Source organism: Musca domestica, unplaced genomic scaffold, assembly GCF_030504385.1.
Source record: "Musca domestica strain aabys unplaced genomic scaffold, Musca_domestica.polishedcontigs.V.1.1 36, whole genome shotgun sequence".
Classification (NCBI taxonomy): domain Eukaryota; kingdom Metazoa; phylum Arthropoda; class Insecta; order Diptera; family Muscidae; genus Musca; species Musca domestica.
The window spans coordinates 9,046,948-9,070,894 of NW_026712318.1; the positions used below are offsets into that span (position 1 = coordinate 9,046,948).

Consider the following 23,947-nt stretch of genomic DNA (forward strand, 5'->3'; position numbering starts at 1 on the left):
GGAGACCAAATTTGATGTACTTGCTTCTACATTGAATACGGGCGGATGTGCCAAAATTCGAGTCATTTGGTCTGATATTTTTCATTTGGTGCGCAATTAACCCGAAATCGGTTGAGGATATGTATGGGAGCTATATTTAAATTTGAACCGATTCTCACCAATTTCAATAGGGTTCGTCCTTGGGCCAAACAAATGTTGCTTGGAAACTTTCATCTCAATCTGATATTAAATGCGCCCTGCATTTTATTCGTAAAAATACATGGACAGACGAACTGACATGAATCAATCGACTCAGAAAGTGATTCTATAAAAAACGTCAAAAGTAAATAAGGGTCTATCTCGCTTCCTTCTCCATGTTACAAACAAATGCACAAACACATACCCTTACTACAATGTGGTGTAGGGTATAACAATTATATAATTTGTGGTGTACAGTATTAAATTATAGAGTTTATATTTTACTATTATTTAAAATTTTTTTTTTATCAAAACCAGACTTTGGGAAAATATTTATATTCTGTTGATATAATTGTGGTTGTATTTTTCTGTTAAGTTTATTATTAATTTACAAGTTAAGATTGTTTTTCTTGTTTTTGCTTTTTTTTTTTTTGTATTACAGATGCAAAGTGTAGATAGCTCGGAACTTGTGTTGGCGTTGTTGACAATGGCAAGGGCCTCGTTGTGTTCATTGGTTGCTGTTTAATTCTTAATACGTTATTCTGATTCGCGCGTGTGTGTGAGAGCGAGAGAGTGCGCGCGAGTTACGTATAATCATACTACCCCTGATAAAATTGATAAGTTCTTGGAAACAATTAGCCAATAAAACGTGTACAATTATTGCACTGTAAGCATAAGTGAATTTGACATTCTTTAGTTTGACTTTATTTTATTTTTCCAGTTAAAACTGTCTGGAGCTGAGTATACAATTATTTACAAAAGTGTGTTAATCAAATTTCATTTAAAATAAACTTATGCTAACACTGCAATAATTAATTAACAAATAATACCTGTAGAATAAGTAAATTAAAAATGTAAAAGTTAGTCTTAGTTCCATCCTCTTAGTCGCAAGTCGACGAATAAATAAATAAAAGAAAGAAAAAAAAACAATTTTTTTTTTTAATAAACATAATTAATCAGGTTATCTAATTGGCGCAGTCGGTAGGATCCTTTAGGAATTAAAAAGGATCCAGTGAAACGTACCTAAATTATAAATAATTAAATAAATTCTGCGAATCCTACGGGACCCTCCAGGATTATAAAATAAACATTAGTGCAGTGAATAATTAAAAAAAAAAAAAAAAAAAAAAAAAAAAAAAAAAAAAATTAAACACCACTAAAATAAACAATAGTGCAGTGAATAATTCAAAAAATTGAACACCACTAAAATAAACAATAGTGCAGTGAATAATTCAAAAAATTGAACACCACTAAAATAAACAATAGTGCAGTGAACATTTAAGTTAAGTGGACACCACTAGATAAAGGAAGTCAATCCTTTTTTTTTTCTTTTAAAAGTGTATTCGCAAAGGCAAAAAGTCTTCGACAAACGAAGAAGAATGGAGGAACAAGCTCACATCGCATCCGTAAATGTGGCAGAAGAACTAGCCAGAAAGGATCAACAATTGGAACGGTTACGCCAAGCATATCTAGAATTGCAACAGCAAACACAAGAACTACAACAACAACAGCGTAACCCGGTGTTATATGATACACAATCAAATAATGCAAAAGACAACATTTTAAAAACGATAAATCATCTACCCATTTTCACCGGCACCGGAGAAGTAACGGTGAACAGCTTTTTTAGTAGCACTGAATACTTGCTGTCAACTATACAAGATGAAAATATTAAGAAGGAGGCCATAAGAACAATATTCTATAAAATAATCCAGGGACAAGCTAAAGACGTCATAATAAACATACCCACACCGGACAACTGGCAACTAATCAAAGAGACTTTAAAACTAAGGTATAGACCGAACGTGGAACCACACAATATATATAGGATGATAGCCAACTTAAAAGTAAATTCGGTAAGTGAATTAATAATAGAGTTGCAGAATCTAAAATATAAGGCAGATGAGTTAATAGTTTATTACCGAAATGACCACTATATTGACTTATCAAACGTGGACAGTCTTTTAGTAAATACAATTAAGGAAATGACACAAGGTACACTGTTAGACAAAATTTACGAAGAAAGAAACATTAATGATATATTAAAAATATTGACAAGAAGGAGATTTGAAGACACATGCATTAGGCCAGAATATAGGAAGTTTAGGACTAAAGACGACGTAACATTTAGACAAAATCGGTCGCAAAATAGGAATAATTTTAATCCGCAGATTAACAGTAATAACCAGGGATATAATCAACGGAATTGGTTAGGACAAAATAATTTTAGGTCGGATATTAGACAAGAACGAAATAATAATGATAATAATAAAACCTATAATAATAATAATAACGATAACTATAATAGGAATAGAAACTTTAATCATTCAGGACAGTATAGAGTCCAACAAAATAACAGTTATAATAATAACTATAATAATAGGAATCAAAATGGAAATTTTAATCATTCAGGACAGTATAGAGTCCAACAAAGTAACTATAATAATATGTCGGGAAATTTCAGAAGGTTTCAGCAACAGGTAGGAAACCCTAGGCCAAATTTCAGCCAAAATCGCTTGAATCAACCTAGGCAAGACCAGCAGGAACCTATGGAAATAGACAATATAGAAGTAGATAATTATCGAGTAGTAGGAAACTCTGAACCAAATTTACATCAGGATAACGGACAAGACCAAAGACAAAATAATTTTTTTCGGAAACAACCTCCGATTGTTTACCTACCATAACCATTACGATTAATAAAAGGAAATATAAAGCTTTGATTGATACAGGCGCAAACTTAAGCCTGATTGACAGTAAGGTAAAAGATTTTGAACGAGTTTTACTAAAACAACCTATAGAATTTAGCACCATAACTAGGAAGGACATAATTAAATTTGAAGTTATAACTGACGCACCTATGGAATTTAACTTACCAAATTATACAAAAATTAAGTGGAAAATGCAAGAGTTAAAAGGAAGAAAGTACAATTTTATTATAGGAGTTGATTTACTAAACCATTTTAACACGATGATAAATTTAATAGACGGACACATAACATTTAATAACAAGATTACAAAATTTTTAATTAATCCATATAAGGATTTGGAAATATGTTCATTGGAAAAACTGGAAGTTGACTTGGACAGAATTCAGTTGAATCATTTAAATGCAGAGGAGCATTTAGAAGTTACGAGAATTTTAAGAAGATTCGACAAAATATTTTTTAAAGAAGGGGACCAATTGACAAGTACAATGACAATAAAACATGAAATAAGAACGACAACAAATGAACAGATAAATTCCAAATTATACAGATATCCGCCACAACATGAAGAAGAAGTACGACGACAGATCAGGGAAATGGAGGAACAGGGCATAATTAGGAAAAGTTGTTCAAGATATTCAAGCCCATTAATAGTAGTACCCAAGAAAATAGATAATTCTGGAGAGCGTAAATATAGATTAGTGGTAGATTATAGGAAGCTTAATGAAGTGACGATCGATGATAAATATCCACTACCGAACATAGATTCAATTTTAGATAAACTAGGACGAGCACAATATTTTACTACCTTGGATCTAGCCAAGGGATACCATCAAATTCTAATAAGAGAACAGGACAGAGAGAAAACAGCTTTTGTGACACCTCACGGATTATATGAATTCATAAGAATGCCGTTTGGGTTAAAAAATGCCCCAGCGACATTCCAACGATTAATGAATGAAACACTAAGAGATTTCATTAATAAAACATGTGTAGTTTATCTAGACGATATACTTATTTTTAGTACTTCTCTTAAGGAACACGTTAAAGCCATAACGGACATTTTCACGGTATTGGAACGGGCAAATTTAAAAATACAAATCGACAAATGTAATTTCATGAAAAGAGAGACAGAATTTTTGGGGCATATTCTGACAAAGGAAGGACTAAAACCAAACCCCAATAAAATTAAGGTTATTCAAGAATTAGATTTACCTAAAACAGAAAAACAAATCAAAAGTTTCCTGGGATTAACGGGATATTATAGAAAATTTGTGAGAGATTATGCTAAAGTCGCACAGCCAATAACAAAATACTTAAAGAAAGGTGTAAAAATAAATTTAAGGGACCCTACATACATAGAAGCTTTTGAAAAATTAAAATCTTTAATTAGCTCTCATCCAATTTTAAGATACCCAAATTATGAAAGACAATTTACATTAACTACAGATGCGTCGAATTACGCAATCGGTGCTGTCCTGTCACAGGAGGGACATCCAATTTGTTTTGCATCAAGAACGCTTAACAATCACGAAAGAAATTATTCGGCAACGGACAAAGAATTTCTAGCAATATTATGGAGCGTTAATTATTTGAGACCATACCTCTATGGTCGAAAATTTAAAATACTTACGGATCACCAACCCATCAGATTTTTACACACAAAATATAGAGGGAAAGACATGTCACCCAGGCACCAGCGATGGTTTTTGAAATTAGGAGAATACGATTTTAATATAGAATACATAAAAGGCAAGGAAAACAAGGTGGCAGATTTTCTAAGTAGAATTGAGAAAGATAATGAAGATGATACCATTTCAGATAAGGTACAAAATTCGGAGAATAATTCAGAATTGAGAATAATAAATAATATTGAGGATGATGATGATGTATCAATGATTACAATTCATTCAGCTGATGAAAATTTACAAGATCATTTCTTTATAAAAGAAGAAATAGTGAATAAGTACAGGACACAGATTATACTTACAAATGATAAAGTTCAGGAAATAAAACATTTACATAATAAAAGGATAATTTTCATAGCGGAAAGTGATTTTCACGAAATGGGGGAAATATTTAGAAAGTATATTACCAAAGGAAAAATAGGTATATTTTCGGAAGTATCGGAGAGAAGCTATAATACTGTTCAGGAAAAACTAATAGAAATGTACTCTAATGAGAAACAAGTGGAATTTATTAAATGCACTATCAGGGCTCAAGATATAGAAACAGAAGTGGAGGCGGTGAAACAGATATCATTATATCATGTAAAAGAAAGTATGCACTCGGGCATACAGGAAACCTATAACCAAATAAAAAATAAAATTTATTACCCAAGATTAATGGAACTAATTCAATTAGTTATAAATCAATGTGAAGTTTGTCAGGAGATAAAATATGATAGAAATCCAATTAAATTGAAATTCTCATACACAGAAACACCGTCGACGAAAAACGAAATAATACATATTGACACATATGTGATTAAAAGATTTCATTTTTTGACAATAATTGATAAATTTTCTAAATTCGGTGCAGCGTATCCATTGAATGATAGAAATCATTTAACAATAATGGAGCAATTAGATGATCATTTTACAAAGGTAGGGAAGCCAAGGAAAATAATAGCCGATAATGAATTTAAAGTCACTAGACTAAAGGAATTCTTAGACAATGAAAATATAGAATTGCATCTGACCAAACCTAATAGTCACACGGGAAACGCCGACATAGAACGATTTCACAACACAATTGCGGAAAAGTTTAGGATAATGTATAAAGCAAATAAGGAAATACCGGTGAAACAATTAATTCAGAGATCAATTAGAAATTACAACGAACGATATCACTCAACTATTAAATGTACTCCTAAAGAGGTTCAACAAGGAAAAATGGATGAAAATAAAGTTAGAAAGTATTTAGAGGACAGTAAAAGAAAAATAATAGATAAAATAAATAACTCTAGAGAAGATTATAAGGAAAATAGAAAAGAAGGGTTTATAAAAAATTATAAGGCCGTCCGACATAAGGAACAACCGAAATATAAAAAGACAAAACTGGAGCGAATACATCCGTGCAATATTAAAAGACCTTTGAAATTTGCAGATTTGGACAATACTGATGATACTAATATGGATACCACAGACTAGAGGGATAATTACTACAAAATTTCTGACAGAACAAAGAGGATATATGGACATTTGCATGGGAAATCAGAAAATTGTTAATGAATCGGACATAATTTTACATATAATCAATCTTCACGAAATTGAAACAATTTTAGATGACATAACAGATAACATTATTCTAATGAAAATCGAAAACAAAGAATTACTTGAGTTAGAACTATTAGATGCCAGAAATAAATTAATGACGTTGATACCCAAACAAAATAGAAAAAGACGTGGACTAATTAACGGTATAGGAAGTATGACCAAATGGCTATTTGGGACGATGGACGATGAAGACAGACGGAACATACAAGAACATCTTCTTAATATTAATGAAATTAAGGAAAATAATAATCAACAGATTGTAATTAATGATTATTTCAATATAACTTTAAGTCATTTAAAGATGGTAATTAAGAATGATAGAAAGAAAATAGAACAAGAATTAAACTCTATAAACAAATTTTTAGAGGAAGAAAATAATAAAAGTTTATACTTAGAACAATTGACTAATATACAATTAATTAAGAATAAGATAGAGCATTTGCAAGACAACGTAATTTCTGCAAAATACGGGATTGTACACCCAAGTATTTTAACAAGTAGAGAAATAAGAAAATATGAAATAGATTATAACAAACTTAAATATATTCAGTTTGGAACAACATTTCTTAACAACTCTTATCTTGTGTTTGGAATAAAAATACCTAAACAATTTATAACAGTAAAATTAAGATTTATTGTACCAATACCAGATAATGAAAATAATGAAATAGAATCTAATATGGAAAGATTTTTTGAATTTCAAAATAAAACTTATAAATTTGAAGAGAATAAACATTTAAAAGATTTAAAGTTAAGTCATCATTGTTTAATAAAGAATAATTGTCAATTGATAAAAAATAAAGACTTTGAAATTATACAGTTAGATATAGACACAATTATAATTAAAAATGCAATAAACACGACTGTAAATCAAACTTGTAACTTTGAAAAAATTTTGTTAAATGGAAATTATTTAATTAATTTTAATAATTGTTCAGTTAGGATAAAAGATTATTATTTTTCAAATATTGCAGAAATTACAAAAGAAAGACAAATAATTGAAAATACAAACAAAACTCAAAATTTTAAACATAAGATATCGTTCGAACAAATTGAAAAAGAACATCAATACAATGTAAGAAATATCGGAAAATTAAAATACCACACTAAAATAACATATGTATGTAATATTTCTATAGTAATTGTAATAATTATTTTAATTTTCATAATCATAACAAAACATAAATATATAACTGTAAAATTAAATAAAAGAATTCAGGAGAATTCTAGTCTAAAGGGGGGAGTAGTTACGTATAATCATACTACCCCTGATAAAATTGATAAGTTCTTGGAAACAATTAGCCAATAAAACGTGTACAATTATTGCACTGTAAGCATAAGTGAATTTGACATTCTTTAGTTTGACTTTATTTTATTTTTCCAGTTAAAACTGTCTGGAGCTGAGTATACAATTATTTACAAAAGTGTGTTAATCAAATTTCATTTAAAATAAACTTATGCTAACACTGCAATAATTAATTAACAAATAATACCTGTAGAATAAGTAAATTAAAAATGTAAAAGTTAGTCTTAGTTCCATCCTCTTAGTCGCAAGTCGACGAATAAATAAATAAAAGAAAGAAAAAAAACAATTTTTTTTTTTTAATAAACATAATTAATCAGGTTATCTAATTCGCGCGAGTTTTTCAGGGTTCGACTTTAATTAATTTATTGTCTTTGATCTGAACTCGAATCTTTCGATTTGTGTGGTGTGTTTGGTTGACCGGTCATCGAACGACTGACTGGCTAACTAATCCACACAATGCTTTGATCTTGGCCACCAGAGACCACCAAACACTCACTCAGTCACTCACCATTGGGAGGTCTGCCTTGCTAGAACTTTGTTTTTGTTATTGTTGTTTTATTTAAGCCAGCACCTTATATGTTTTGTTGTGGAAAGTCGGCCTTTGTATATGGGGTGTTTTGTTGTTGTTTCTGTTGCTGTTGGTGTTAATGTTATTCATAATTTTAGTTGCTTTGACAACTTGGACAACATCAATGAATATATTTTGTGAATGGGATTTTCGTGATCTCCATAAATTAATTGTTGATATTAAAAAAAATATATTGTGTTTGGTTTTTTGGATTTGATCTTGTTTGACTTTATCAATATAGACGAACCAAAAACAGAACAATTTTATTAATAGTCAATAATGTAATTTATTTGTTTCATTCAAAAAAAAAAAAAAAAAACAAACGCACGCACGCTCGCCACCATCAAACTCTTTGATTTGCCTTTTAAGGCCTTTGTCTGCTTGACAGAGAAGTGTTGATAAATTCTGTCAGACTATGTTCTGATAAAGAATGGGAGGTTCTTTTATGTCATTTTGTTAAGTGTTAAACATATGGGAGGTCAATGGAATTATGGTGGGCGTTCTATAAGGATTATCCATGGAGACTCGTTACATTTGTTCATCTGGAACAGAATCCGCAGAATCAAAACAAACTTCTGAAATATACTTTTGTTGGAGCAACCGTTGACTTGACAACTTGTCATTTCACTACAGAAACATATAAATATTAATTCTTAAAAAAAAAAAAACATTGATTAGTCTTCAAACATTTCTTCTATATGGAGACTTGACATCTATAGTTGGCTTGCAATTGGAAATTTATGAATAGCTTTGTATTGAAAGTCTCAGGTGAGTATATTTTTACCCTCCACCTTGGAAAGGAGGGTATATTAACTTTGTCATTCCGTTTGTAACATCCCTAAATATCCGTTGTAGACCGCATAAACACTGCAACGAGTTTGAGACTGTTGTCATTTCTAAGCCACTCGTCCGACAGCTGCTAAAATGATTCCAGTGACAGCTCATTATTTGATTACAAGCGTACAAAGGCATTTTGGTGAGAATTTTCCAGAAAAAAAGTTATTCGCGATGGAGCGTGATAGTGTGATTTCTTTATATTTGGCTGGAAAACCTCAAGTGGCTATCGTTAGAGCACTCCAACATTTATATGTGAATAAATCGTTTGTGTCTCGTCCCATCGCTTGTTACCGTGATATTGGTAGCGTAGCCCAACGTCAAGGAAGTGGACGAAATTTTTTCGGCAACATCAGCAGAAATGTTTAGAAAAGTAAAGAAGCGGCTTGATCGAAACCCGCGTCGCGGTGGCCGAAAAATGACTTGTGAGCTGAACATATCGCAATATTCCATTCGGCAAATATTGAAAAATGAAGTCGGCGTAAAGCCATTGAAATTCCAAAAAGTGCAAGAACTTACACCGCAACAGAATGGAAATAGACTCAAAAAAGCTAAAGAGTTGCTTTGCTTGGCCGAAAGTGGTGAACTTCGAATCGGAGAAGGAGAACTCCGATGAGAAAACATTCGTTGTCCAGCAATTTGTAAACAAACAAAATGATCGTGTTTACTTGCCACAGAGTTCAGCTGAAAATGTGCCCATTCGGTTGGCCACAAGAACTCAAGCGCCGGCCATGGTCATAGTGTGGGCCGCCATAACAGCCGATGGTCGCTCTCCGCTCGTATTATCGACCGTGGCATCAGAATAAATGCCGAATATTATCGCGAAAATATTCTGGAGGGGGTATTAAAGCCTTGGGCACGTAAACATTTTGGCCGCAGACCTTGGACATTCCAACAGTACTCAGCACCATCGCACTCAGCACGCGCCACCCAAGAATAATTACACAATGATGTTCCTCGCTTAATTTCCAGCGCACAATGGCCACCAAAATCTCCGGATACCAATCCGTAGGACTATTGTGTCTGGAATATTTTGGAAAGCAAGGTTGGCACTAAAAAATATCAAAGTATCGATCACCTCAAGCAAGCGCTTCACCGGGAATGGGCCAAAATACCGCAGAGCAACATTCGGGCAGCGTGTGACGGTTTCATTGGCCGTTTGAAGGCCATAATTCGTGCCAAAGGTGACCAATTCGAACAAATCTAAACTCATTCTAAAGGTTGATGCTATTTCCGACATTTTTTGCTTTCATTCAATAAAATTTGTGAAAAAAATGTAAAAATGATGGCGTTTGACTTTGTTGCAGTTTTTTTATCTCTCCCTGTATATTCAAAGTCAGCATAAACTTTTAAGTCGATTTATCGATGTCCGACTGTCTGTTGGTTAACGTGGAGCATCAGCATCTGTACATTATTTTACGTAGAGCATCAGACCAATTTGTGTTGTGTCTAGCATGGTCCACGTTTTGGTATAGCCCCATATAAAGGTACCTCCCGCTAATTCGGTAATTTGGTGATTTTCGCCACATTTTTCCACGGATTTGTCTAAAAATTGGTATTTGTAGGTCATAATGGGTTCTAGCTCGTGTGGCGAAACATTGTATGTATAGGTCCACGTTTTGGTATAACCCCATATAAAGGTACCTCCCGCTAATTCGGTATTTTGGTGATTTTCGCCACATTTTTCCACGGATTTGTCTAAAAATTGGTATTTGTAGGTCATAATGGGTTCTACTTTCACAGGCGGAACATTGCATGTATAGGTCCACTTTGTTTGTATGGCTCCATATAACGGTACCTGCCGATATTCGGTATTTTGATGATTTTTGCCACATTTTTGCACGGATCTATCTAAAAATTGGTATTTGTAGGTCATAATGGGTTCTGGCTCCTGTAGCAGAATATTGAATATTTAGGTCCACATTTTCCTTTAGCATATTACGATACCCATCGATATTTGGTATTTTGATAATCCTAGTTACATTTACCCACATAATTGTTTCATATTTGTTATTTTAGAAGATTTGATATATGACAATCCTTGGAGTATAAAATTGTCTATAGAGGTTACTGTTTGGTCCCCATATAACGGCCTCCCTCACTTTATGTTTTTTTTTTTTTTGATAAGATTAACCGCATTATTCAAACGTTCTTACTGGTATATGAAGTTTAAAGTGAAACACGCTTGAATTCAGATAATTTTATATAAGGTGGAGGGTATTAAAAGTTCGGCCGGGCCTAACTTCTAAATGAATTTTCTTTCAAATTGTCTTAATAAGGCATAAATCATCTCCCATCTTATAACACCCCTTTCCTTCCTCACTAAAAATAAGTCTCCCAACAACAATAGGGTCCATTCAAAACAATGTTTGGCGCCTGCCTCACACATGACTACCGATTGCATTATTTAACATCTTATAAATATATAAACAAAAGATTTTCTAATAAATATTAATGGAGAATACAACTTGATCTGGAATTTAAGGCAGACAAATAAAAAAACCAAATCAATTGTATTTATCGGAAGAAAAACATTCAAAGCTGAAGCCCAATCAAACATTGAGACAACTTTAATGTGATTTTGATTGTATTTTTAATTTCATTAAAAGATAACAACTTAATCGATTGTGTTTGACCAATCAAAATCTTGGACAAAAGAAAAAAAAACACGCCACAAGCGACTTGAAGAGAAAAAACCTGATATTAAAAATATCGAAATGAATTCGAAACGTTTAGACCAAAATTAAGACGCAAATTCCAAACGATTTCCATATTTTGTGGTCCAAAAACAATTATGTTATGATCCACGATAATATTCAAAAAACGAAAAATCTCCGGGTTGTCAATTGAAATGTTGTTTTCACTTACAACTGACAATTTAAAGGTACGCTCGCTTGGAATTATTTGCGATGCTTGAAGATATGTATATCAAATATTTTGACATCACTTAAATATCTACACATTTAAGCCTGTAATTGTTTGTTATCTTAATAGCAGATATCTGTAATTGATAGGTCTATTAATGTGAAATATGGATTTCAATATTGGAATAATTTTTAATTAAATAGTGCGTACTGTCTATTCTACTGTGGCCAGAAGCATTAAAATTAGAAAGTTGAAATTTGCGAGTTTTATGAAATTATTTGCAATTTACAAAATTTGAGTAATTTCGCAAGAAATTTAAATATCCTACATCATTCAAAGAAGTTGGTTTCAAATGTGTTCCACTCTAAACTGCACTCAAATACGAAATTTGAAACAATTCCTGTGACTAATGTAGAAAACTAATGTCGCAAACTACCAAATATAGGGAGGTACAGTTATACACATACCAAAAGTCTGTGTAGGGTGAGATGAAAAGAGTTGCATCGCTTGGTCGAAAGTGGTGAACTGCCGAATTTGGTTTTCTCCGATGAGAAAACATTCGTTGTCCAGCAGTTTGTAAACAAACAAAAGGATCGTGTCTACTTGCCACGGAGGTCAGCTGAAAAAGTGCACCTTCGGTTGGCCTCCAGAACTCAAGCTCCGGCCAAGGTGATAGTGTGGGCCGCCATAACAGCCGATGGTCGCTCTCCGCTCGTATTCATCGACCGTGGCGTCATAATAAATGCCGAACATTATCGCGAAACACGCAAACATTTTGGCCGCAGGCCTTGTGCTCAGCACAAAAATGAGGTTCTTCGCTTCATTTCCAGCGCACAATGGCCACCAAAATCTCTGGATACCAATCTATTTTGTCTTGAGTATTTTGAAAGGCAATGTTGGTACTAAAAAATACCAAAATGTCGACCTCTCAAGCAAGCGCTTCGCCGGGAATGGGCCAAAATACCGCGGAGCAACATTTGGGCAGCGTGTGACGGTTTCGTTGGCCGTTTGAAGGCCATAATTCGTGTCAAAGGTAACCAATTCGAACAAATCTAAACTTATTCTAAAATTTGAAGCTATTTCCGAGAACGTCTTATTTATATTTTCAGACTATTCCATTGAACAATTTGGTAAAATCATCAAAGTGCCGAATATCGGAGGGCACCATTGTATGGGGGCTATACGATGTCGTGGACCTATGTAGACAATTCTCTTCCAAAGGGCAAAGTAGTCACGAAGAACTCCTTGTGTAGAATTTCAGACAATTCCATTGAAAAATACCGGTTATCGGGGGTATCGTTATATGAGGCCTATATCGATATCGTGGACCGATATAGCACATTTTCGGATTTTACCTGCTTGCATACAAAAAACAGATCGGTGCACAATTGTAGCTTCCTATATTTATTCATTTTGACTCAAGCGTGATTACAACAATCGGAAGGGCGGAACTAAATCGGCCTAGAATTTAACGCTGATCAAGAATATATATACGTTGTTTTGTCTAAAACTGTTATTTCGATGAGTTACAAACGGAATGACAAACTTAATAAACCCTCTACACACTGTGTGGATGAGGGTACAAAAAATATCATAATATACACTGGTGGCCAAAACTAAAGCTACTAAAATCGCAAATACAACATATGCCCTGTAACTTTTACAAAAATAAATAAATCGTAAATATTTTTCCAGTTTTAAATGAGGTTTTTAATTCACTTGTAAAAAAACTTAAAATAAGAATACAAAAATAATATTGAATGAAAAATAATATATGGAAAACTAAAATGAGCCAATTTTTGCTTGGTCAAAACTAAAGCAACTTTTGATTTTTTTATTTTAAAATAATTAAATTTTGGCTAGTAGTCGATAGCATAACCATTATTTTTGATAGCAGCTGCACACCAACGAGGCATTGAATCTATAACACGCTCAATTTGATCCTTGGGTGTGCTTTCCCAGGCACCCCGAATTCTTTAGAAAATGTTGTGCTTATTTATTTCCGAATCTCTCTTGATCTTCCTATCTACGATACTCCAAAGGTTTTCTAAGGAGTTTAGGTCAGGTGATTGTGCCGGCCATAACAAAACATGAATTTTTGACTCCCGCTACCAATATTTCACAAGTTTTGATACATGTTTGGGATCATTGTCATGCTGAAACACCCAAATCAGCCGAATATTTTACTCAGCGTAAGGGAACAACGTGATGTCCAACACATCTTTGTAACGAACCGATCCACAACTTTCTTTATTTTATGGATAGGCCCAAGTCCATAGAAAGAAAAACACGCCATTTTTGACCCTCCCTCATGCTTCACTGTACCTTTGCAACACTGAGGCTTGAGTCCTTCATTTTTTGGTCTTCTCACCGTAAAATTTTTCATGTATGAGCCTTTAATATTAAACGTAGACTAATCCCAGAATAAAACGTTTTTCCATTGAGCTGGATTCCAATTAATATTATCGTTTCCGAAAGCCATCCCGGTTTTTCGATTTTTTCAGATATAAATGGCTTACACAAGGCTTACGGGCATGCAGACCAGCTGCCACTACGCACTGATCTCGAGCTTATATTCAATGATAGCTCTCTCAGCAATTCAGTTGAACCCTTAAATGGTTTTTTTTATTTCTCTCACAATTTGTGAACAGTACGGGCTGAGGTTTTCCACGGCCTTCATCCGTTATAGACAGTTACTACTGATCCAGTATCATAAAACCGACTTAGTATACGAGAAATCACAGAAATATTTCTCGGATATCAATTTTTACGATAGCTTGTCTTCATAGTCACTGATAATTTGCTGTTTTATTCAAACGAACAAACTGAACGAATTCTATGAGTAGGTCCAAACGATGTATATCGCAATATAAACAAACTAAGGTCTGGAATTTCGTAAGAAGAATTTGGAAAAATATATCAAATCTCATTGAAATAGATGGTGGTGCCGGAATCAATCGTATAACCCACTTTTAATATACCTATGTCTTTTTTGCTCCCCTCTATCATTCTTTCTGAGTTTATTTAACTGTCGAATAACCCCTTTGGAATATGTATACGTTTTTTATCCCTCTTTCTTCCTTCTCGCAAATACACAGTTGTTGGGATCAGTTTAACTTGTTCTAACTGGAATTCTTTCTAGACAAAGTGTTCAACTACATCTTTGTGAATATCTCAATTAATAGTTGATTTATTCAACAACTCTTCCAGAATAATTGTTTGTAATTATTCTCTAGTTTAAATACACTTAAGTGTGTATTTTTTGCAACTAGACAAGTATCTTCACGTGTAATTGAACATTGCCTCTCGATAGCAGTTTACTTAAGATCTTCATCTATGTACCGAGACAAATTGTCTGTATGTATTGTGTAATTTTTAAATATTTGTTCACGAGGTGTTTTTAAGTTTCAGCAATTTTGAATGTGTGAGATTTCTTAGTACAATATAGTATTAGTTTGTTGTGCTAAAAAATAGCAAATTAAAACTAGTAAAGAAAGGCCGAAAGTCGGACCGGACCGACTATATGATACCCTACATCACCATGCGTCCAAAATTTATATTGGGAATTTATGTGAAATAGATGATACCAACAATGAACTATATCCAAATCTGGTTTAAGAGAACTCACAATTTGGGAACTATATCCAACTCTGCATCGATTTTTAACAAATTTAAGACCAAATTACATTGCTGTATAGTGCATGGTATGACTTCGATAAGGATTATATTAAAAAAAATATTTATTGAAGCAATACATATATATAGGACCGAGTTTCACCAAATGGTAAAATTCGTTTAAATATAAAAAAAAATCTATCGAATATTACATATATGGTAAAAATAACCGTAAATCGGATGAAGATGTATGTCGAAGCTATATAAAAATCTGAACCGATCTCCATAAAAATTTGGCAGACTTATTATCGAGCTGTACCTGATGTCCGGTATCGAATATCATGGTTGAGGAATGCATATTACGCATGTAGGGACTTTAACACCAAATCGATTCATAATTTTTATTTTTTTATTAATTTTATTGAATGAAAACAAAAAATGTCGGAAATAGCATCAAATTTTAGAATAAGTTTAGATTTGTTCGAATTGGTCACCTTTGGCACGAATTATGGCCCTTAAACCGCCAATGAAACCGTGACACACTGTCCGAATGTTGTTATGTAGTATTTTGGCCCATTCCCGGCGAAGCACTTGCTTGAGGTGATCTACACTTTGGAATTTTTTACTACCAACCTGGCTCTCCAAAATACTCCAGACGCAATATTACAACGGATTGGTATCCGGAGATTTTTGTGGGCATTGTGCGCTGGAAATGAAGCGAGGAACCTCATTTTGTAATCATTCTTGGGTGGTGCTGAGTCCGGTTGGAATATTCAAGGTCTGCGGCCTAAATGTTTTCGCGATAATATTCGGCATTTATTCTGATGCTATGGTCGATTAATACGAGCGGAGAGCGACCATCGGCTGTTATGGCGGCCCACGCCATCACCATGGCCGGCGCTTGAGTTCTGGTGGTCAACCGAAGGTGCACATTTTCAGCTGACCTCTTTGGCAAGTAAACACGATCATTTTGCTTGTTTACAAACTGCTGGACAACGAATGTTTTCTCATCGGGGAAAACCAAATTCAGCAGTCCACCACTTTCGGCCAAGCGAAACAACTATTTAGCTTTTTTGAGCCTATTTTCTTTCTGAGGCGGGATAAGTTCACTTTTTGCAATCTTAATGGCTTTACCCGCAGCTCATTTTTCAATATTTTCCGAATGGAATATTGCGATATGTTCAGCTAACGAGCCATTTTTCGGCCACTGCGACGCGGGTTTCGCTTCAAGTCGCTTCTTTACTTTGTTTTCTTTCGTCCACTTGACGTCGGGCTACGCCACCAGTATCACGGTAAGGAGCGATGGTACGAGACACAAAAAATTTATTCACATTTAAATGCTGGAGTGCTCCAACGATCGCCACTTGTGGGTTTCCAGCCAAATATAAAAAAATCATACTATCACGCTTAAATTTCATCACGAGTAACTTTTTTTCTGAAAAATTCTCACCAAAATGCTTTTGTACGCTTGTAAACAATACAATGAGCATTAACTGGCAAATTTTTAACAGCTGTCGAACGAGTGGCTTTGAAATGACAACAGTCTGAATTTGGTTGCAGTTATGTAGCGGTTATGTGTAGGGAGGAAGTACTAAGATTGTTATACACTACACCACATCGTGGTAAGGGTATTATGTCTTTGTGCATTTGTTTGTAACATGGAGAAGTAAGAGAGATGAACCCATAGTTACTTTTGGGGATCTCCATAGAATCACTTTCTGAGTTTATTTATGCATGTCAGTCCGTCTGTCCGTCTGCCCATATATTCTTGTGAACAAAATGCAGGTCGCAGATGAAATTTTCCAAACAACATTTGTTTGGCCAAGGAATTGAAATTGGAGATAATCGGTAAAAATTTAGTTATAGCTCCCATATATATCTTCGTCTGATTTGCCTTTTATTGTGCACCAAACGTGTGATATTAGCCCGAATAAAATGGAATTTTGCACATACAACCGAATTAGGCCTGAAAATTAGTATACTAAATTTGATCGAAATCGGCTCAGAATAGCTATAGCTCCAATATATATTGTTCATCCGATTTGTTATTTTTGTCCTCCGCAGCCGAAATATGCACTCTGTAACAATAATATTTGGGATAATATATCAAATGCAGCTCAGAAATACTTTTGCTAAATTTTATCGAGATCGGTTCAGATTTGGATATAGCTTCCATATATAACTTCGTCCGATTTACCTTTTCTTGTACACCAAACGTCTTATATTTGGCCAAATGGGATGGAATTTGGCACATTCAACCGAATTGAGTCTAAAAGCTAGCATGCCAAATTTGGTGAAGATCGGTTCAGATATAGCTATAGCTCCCATATATATATTGTTCATCCGATTTGTTATATTTGTTACCCATGGCCGTAATATGCACTCCGTAACAATGATATTCAGAGAAATATATCAAATACAGCTCAGAAATATCTTTGCCAAATTTTATCGAGATCGGTTCCGATTTGAATATAGCTCCCATATATATCTTTATCCGATTTCAAATTAATTGTGCACCAAATGGGCAATACAAGTCCGAATTTAAAAGACACAAATGCTTCGGCATATTTAGTCCTTTGAACTTTAAATAATAATTATAATCATAGGGTGTATAATTGAATTCTCCCATAAAAACTTTTAATTGTTATGTGGAGCTCTACTAAATTAGCAAAGTGGTGTAGGGTATCATAAAGTCGGCCCCGCCCGACTTTGGGACTTTCTTTATTGGTTTTTTATAAAATGTTCATCAAAGTTATTGGATTTTTAAATTCTAGGAAAAATTTGACAAAAATATATGTTATTTTATTCATTGTAACTCATTAATTCAAAAGAGAAAATCAGTTACAAGTATAAATAAAGCTAAAGATGATTAAAATATGTTATTTAATTCATTAAAATTTAAAAATATTTTTAAAAATAAAACCATATTTTTCATTAATATTCATGTCATTTGATAAACATTTACACATGCATTGGAATTAGCGTACACGTACACATTGCATTGTATATATCTACATAAATGATCGATTACGGCCTATGTGCCATAACAATTTATTTGATTTTTTTATAACTTTTCTTATTGCATTAATAACCCAAATGCAATTCTCTCGATTAAGTTAATTATTTTTATAGTTATTTATTCAGAGCACTTAACATGGCAAATGAAATCATTTCAACTGGAATCAAAACGAATCGAATGACGAAACGTTGCAAAACAAATTGAATCGAATACAAGTTGCATTTATTTGTTCTAATGTTTTATTGACATTTACGACTTTTGCATTTGTAGTCGACACAAAGCAGCAGTTAGAATGAAAATTACAAATAGAAAAAAAAAAAAAAACAGACTTCTTAAGGAGTACAGTGGCTATTAAATTAATTGAGGATACGATGATTGTTTTGCAATATCAAAAAGAAGGGAGAAATTGTAGATAAGATGAATGATTTATATTTCAATATTAAGGGTATGGCATATAAACGAATTCGGTTCGAAGTGATAAGCATTCATATTAAGGGGTGTGCAAAGGAAATATTTTTACTGTCTAATCAGCCGCAATCAATGTTATTTCAAATAATTTTATTCAAATGAATTATGGTTCTATGGCAAGGTTCCTTTTGGAATATAATGTACCGTTTAAATGAAAATTGGAAATCTCTGTATTATATATTTTCTGTTCTGCGACGGCGAAAATGCGTCCAGTCATTTTTGGCTCACACAAGTCTATCTATATTAACACAAGAGTATAGTAATTGACTATCTTAACGATTCATTAACGCCCAGCCGAAACGGCTGAAGAATTTTGGAAAATTTGGAAATTTTGGGTGAGGGTCACTCTTGGTCCAAAAGGGGTCAGATAGGGCTGGGTTTTTGGAAATTCGTACTAGAACGAAAGTATTAAAAGTTGCAAAAAAGTATTAAAAGTTGCAAAATGATTACCATACCCTTTGTATTTGAGGAAATAGTAGAGCCAGACTTACGAATTAGGAACATTGGACTATACAAGCTCAGATGAAAAAACTGCAATCAACATCAGACTGCTGTCATTTCTAAACCACTCGTCTGACAACTGTTAAAATTATTCCAGTGACGTACAAAATCGTTTTGGTGAGAATTTCACAGAAAAAAGTTATTCGTCATGGAACTCAAGCGTGATAGTGTGATTTCTTTATATTTGGCTGGAAAACACAAGTTGCTATCGTTAGAGCAAACGCCGAAAAATGCCTCGTGAGCTTAACATATCGCATTATTCCATTCGGCAAATATTGAAAAATGTGCTCGAGCTAAAGCCATTGAAATTCCAAAAAGTGCAAGTACTTACACCGCAACAGAAAAAAAATAGAATAGAATAGAAAATGTACATCTTTGGTTGGCCACCAGAAATCAAGCGTCGGCCATGGTTATGGTATGGGCCGCCATAACAGCCGAAGGTCGCTCTCCGTTCGTATTATTCGACCGTGGCATCAGAATAAATGCCGAATATTATCGCGAAATATTCTGGAGGGTGTATTAAAGCCTTGGGCACGCAAACAATTTGGCCGCACATACTGGACATTCCAAGAGGATTAGACACAATCGCACTCAGCACGCGCCACCCAAGAATGGTTACAAAGTAAGGTTCATTTTCAGCGCACAATGTCCACCAAAAACTCCGGATTCCAATCCGTATTTTGGAAAGCAAGTTTGGAACTAAAAAAATACCAAAGTGTCGATCACCTCAAGCAAGCGTTTCACCCCGGGAATGAGACAAAATACCGCAGTGCAACATTCGGGCAGAGTTTGACTGTTTTATTGGCCCTTTGAAGGCCATAATTCGTGCCAAAGGTGACCAATTCGAACAAATCTAAACTTATTATAAAATTTGATGGTGCTTTAATTCATCGCAATAGAAGAGAGAATTTAAACAATTTCAACGTTCACTTATGTGCATGAAATGTACTGAATGGTACTAAATTTTGTAAATTTCGATTTGGTGAACCGATAGAGTTGGAATTCTGAAATTTAGAAGTAATATTATTATTACATTCGAGGGCAGATGAATGTAGGTATTTTTGGAAATTCGTACTTATGTGTACTAAATGCTTATAAATTTAAATTTTAGGAGAACCAATAGAGTAGGAATCCTGAAAATTTGAAAATAAAGTTTCTTTTGCATTGTAGGACTGAGGTATATAAGGAATATTGGAAATTCGTACATATGTGTAGTAAATGGTACTAAATTAGTTACAATTTAAATTATGGGTGAACCGGTAGAGTTGGAATCGTGAAAATAAGATTTCTATTGGACTGTATGATATAGGAAAAATTGTACTTAAGTACTCAATTTAGTACAATTTGATTGGGATATGTAGGTATTTTTGGAAATTTGTACTTAACAGGTGTGTAGTCGTAAAATTTGGAATTGTAAAGCTCTGGAAATTTATGCAGCTGGAATTCTGAAATTTGGAATGAGAGTCTCTGATGGAGTGCAGGATAGATGCACCAAAGGGTTATTGGAAATATGAACTTTAAATTCAGGAAATGTTCTAAAATGATACTAAACTTCTAAAATGGTACCATTTGGTATTATATGAACGGATAGAAATGAAAACTTGAAATTTGGTATATGAATCAAGATTGTAAATTGGATATTTGAAGGTAGTTTTGGAAATGTATACTAAGTGTGCGAAATGTACTAAATAGGACTATATTTCAAACAGTTTAGGGTGAATGGATGAAGCTGGAATTTTTACATTTTATATTAGGGTCCCTGTTAGTAGTTGGTTTGTGATAAAGAGGTGGTTTTGGAAATGGGTACTACAAGTGCACGAAAGTACTAAATAGCACTATATTTGGTACAATTTGGTATTGGGTGAACATACAGTGCTTGCAAATTAGTACAAAATTAGTAAAAAAAATTTTGGATCCGTAATCGTATCTAGGATGGAGAGATGTAGATTGTTTTGAATAAATGTTACTTAATTTGTTATTGGATGAGGGGATAGAACTGAAATTCTGAAATGTGATATTGAGGTCACTGTTGTATTCTAGGGCTTACATATTGAGACGTTGATATATTATTGGACAGGAAAAGTGGATGTGGTTCTATTGTGGATGTGGTTCTATTATGGAATGGTTTTACTAATATGGCCCTCGCAAAATTTAAAATGAAAGATTTTAAGGATTTTTTTTTGTACAAAAGGTTTAAATGTATACTTTCCGAAAAAGTAAAACCTTGTAGAGTATATATAGCCTTGAAAGCCTGTAAATTTTGCAAGATTTATGATATTTTGATTAAAAAAATTGTCAAACTAAATAAATTGTGCATTTTGAGAACTAAAAAGGCATAACACCAACTGTTGGAAGGAAACTAAAATTTTTAGGTGGAATTTTAGTATCGGGCACCTGCTAGTACGACATACAACTCTGAAATGAAAAATAAATAAACTCATGAAATAAATTATGAAATAAATCATACCTATACTATATACAGCCGAGTAATTTAACACAAGCAATTCTCTATTACATTAATTTAATTAAAGCGCACATAGGGTAAAAAAGGTTTGGCATCGATTTGGACACTCTTTCTGCTCGTTACATCATAGAATTATTGAATATTAAAACCTCTTAGATCTACAAGTGGTAGCCCGTAAATATATTCATAACCAAACAATATGTTCGTTAAAATAGTTTTTTTTTTTGAAAACAATATAATTGGCATATTTGTACTTCCACCATGTTTGCATTAATCGCAATGTTTTTAATTTTATTTAATTTTTTTTGATTTTTATTTGACATTACCGAGAGAAACAAATTCCACAACAATTAGATATGCAAAACAAAATACAAATTATTTATTTACTTTTGTTAATTGAAGTTTTGCCGCTACTCTACTAGCCGCGACTTTATGCTTGATGTTTTTGTTTTATAAGAATAAAAATAATATGATGTAAATTAATAAGCGTTAAGCGCCGTGAAACGACATTCGGATTAATGTAAATTGTTTATATCATTGTTATTGACATTGTCAGCAGCCGGCATTTGGTCGTTTCTAAGAAATTCAAAATTCAAAATAAAAAAAAAAACGAAAACATCAAAATATTTATTAAATATTTTTCAAGTTATTCACTACACAAAAATGTATTAAGCAAATAATAAGATGGTCTTAAATGTGTATGGGTTGAAATGAACCTTGGTTGAATATTTCTTACATCGCTAATAATTTATAATATTTAACTTATATAAATATGGCAGTTGATTGAGCTCTTAACAAACCTATGTTAAAACTAGTGATAAATAATGTCTAAAATTCAAGTCGACCAGCCAAAAAATATGAGACCATAAATGAGTTTTTAGTTGTATTTTTTTAATAATTCGGTGAAGCAATATTCTAATCGGTTGAGAAAACTATGTTACAACAAATCTAAATGGCAATTGACTTTGAAAAAGTTAAAATCGAAAATCTATTCAAATATTACCGAACAAAGTCGAAACATAAGAGAGTGGATATTTTTGTTGAAATATAAAAGTCGACTTCTGTTTTCGGCTAGGTTTTCCCTAGGCCGATTTGTATGTACTATTACTAGGTTATTAATTATATTATTATTATACCCTCCACCGTAGTATGGAGTGTATATTAAGTTTGTTATTCCGTTTGTAACACCTCGAAATATATATTTTAAACCCCACCAAGTATATATATCCTTGATCAGCATATAATTCTTTGTCGATTTAGCGATGTCCATCGGCTGTCCGTATGTCCGTCTTTGTAATCACGCTACAGTCAAAACGAATTAACATATAAGCAGGCAGGTCAAGTTCGAAGATGGGCTATATCGGCCCACGATATGGTATATCCCCCACACATCGGTACCCCCCGGCATTTGGTATTTTCATGATTTTAGCCACATTTTTCAATGGAATTGTCTGAAATTCTTTTGTCTGAATTCTTTATAAGTACTTTACCCCTGAAAGAGAATTGTCTATATAGGTCCACGATATCGTACAGCCCCACATAATGGTACCCCCGATATTTGTTATTTTGATGGATTTAGCCAAATTTTTCAACGGAATTGTCTGAAAATCCACACATGGAGTTCTTTGTGAGTACTTTACCTCCAGAAAGTGAACTGTCAATATGGGTTCACGATATAGTATATCCCCCATATAACAGTACCCCCGATATTCGGCATTTTGATAATTTTGGACAATTTTTTCAACGGAATGGTTTAAAAATCCACACACAGTACTTTATCCCCAGAAAGAGAATTATATATTTCGGTCCACGAAATCGTTTAGCCCCCATATAACGGTAGCACCCAATATTCGGTATTTTATTTTTTTAGTCACATTTTTCAACGGAATTGTCTGAAAATCCAAAAAGAGTTTTTTGTGAGTACCTAATCTCCTGAAAGAGAACTGTCTATATATAGGTGCAGGATATAGTATATCCCCGATATTAGGTATTTTGATGATTTTAGACACATTTTTCAATGTAATTGTCTGAAAATTCTCACAAGAAGTTCCTTGTGAGTATGTTATTCCCTAGAAGAGAATTGTCTTCATAGGTCTACTAGATCGTATAGCTCCCATATAAAGGTGCCCCCTGAAATTCGGTAT

At 33.4% G+C, this 23,947-nt stretch overlaps 2 protein-coding genes across 3 annotated transcripts in view; one reads left to right on the forward strand and one right to left on the reverse strand.

Annotated features, from left to right (window-relative positions):
* Positions 1-23,947, reverse strand: part of LOC101891853 (formin-J) — a 198,531-nt gene that overhangs the window by 65,775 nt on the left and 108,809 nt on the right. The window lies entirely within an intron of this gene.
* On the forward strand, positions 859-2,893 carry LOC131803966 (GATA zinc finger domain-containing protein 4-like). The gene is made up of 2 exons (XM_059125981.1): positions 859-938; positions 1,516-2,893. Coding segments are annotated over exons 1-2 (1,350 nt in total). The 5' UTR covers positions 859-937; the 3' UTR covers positions 2,865-2,893.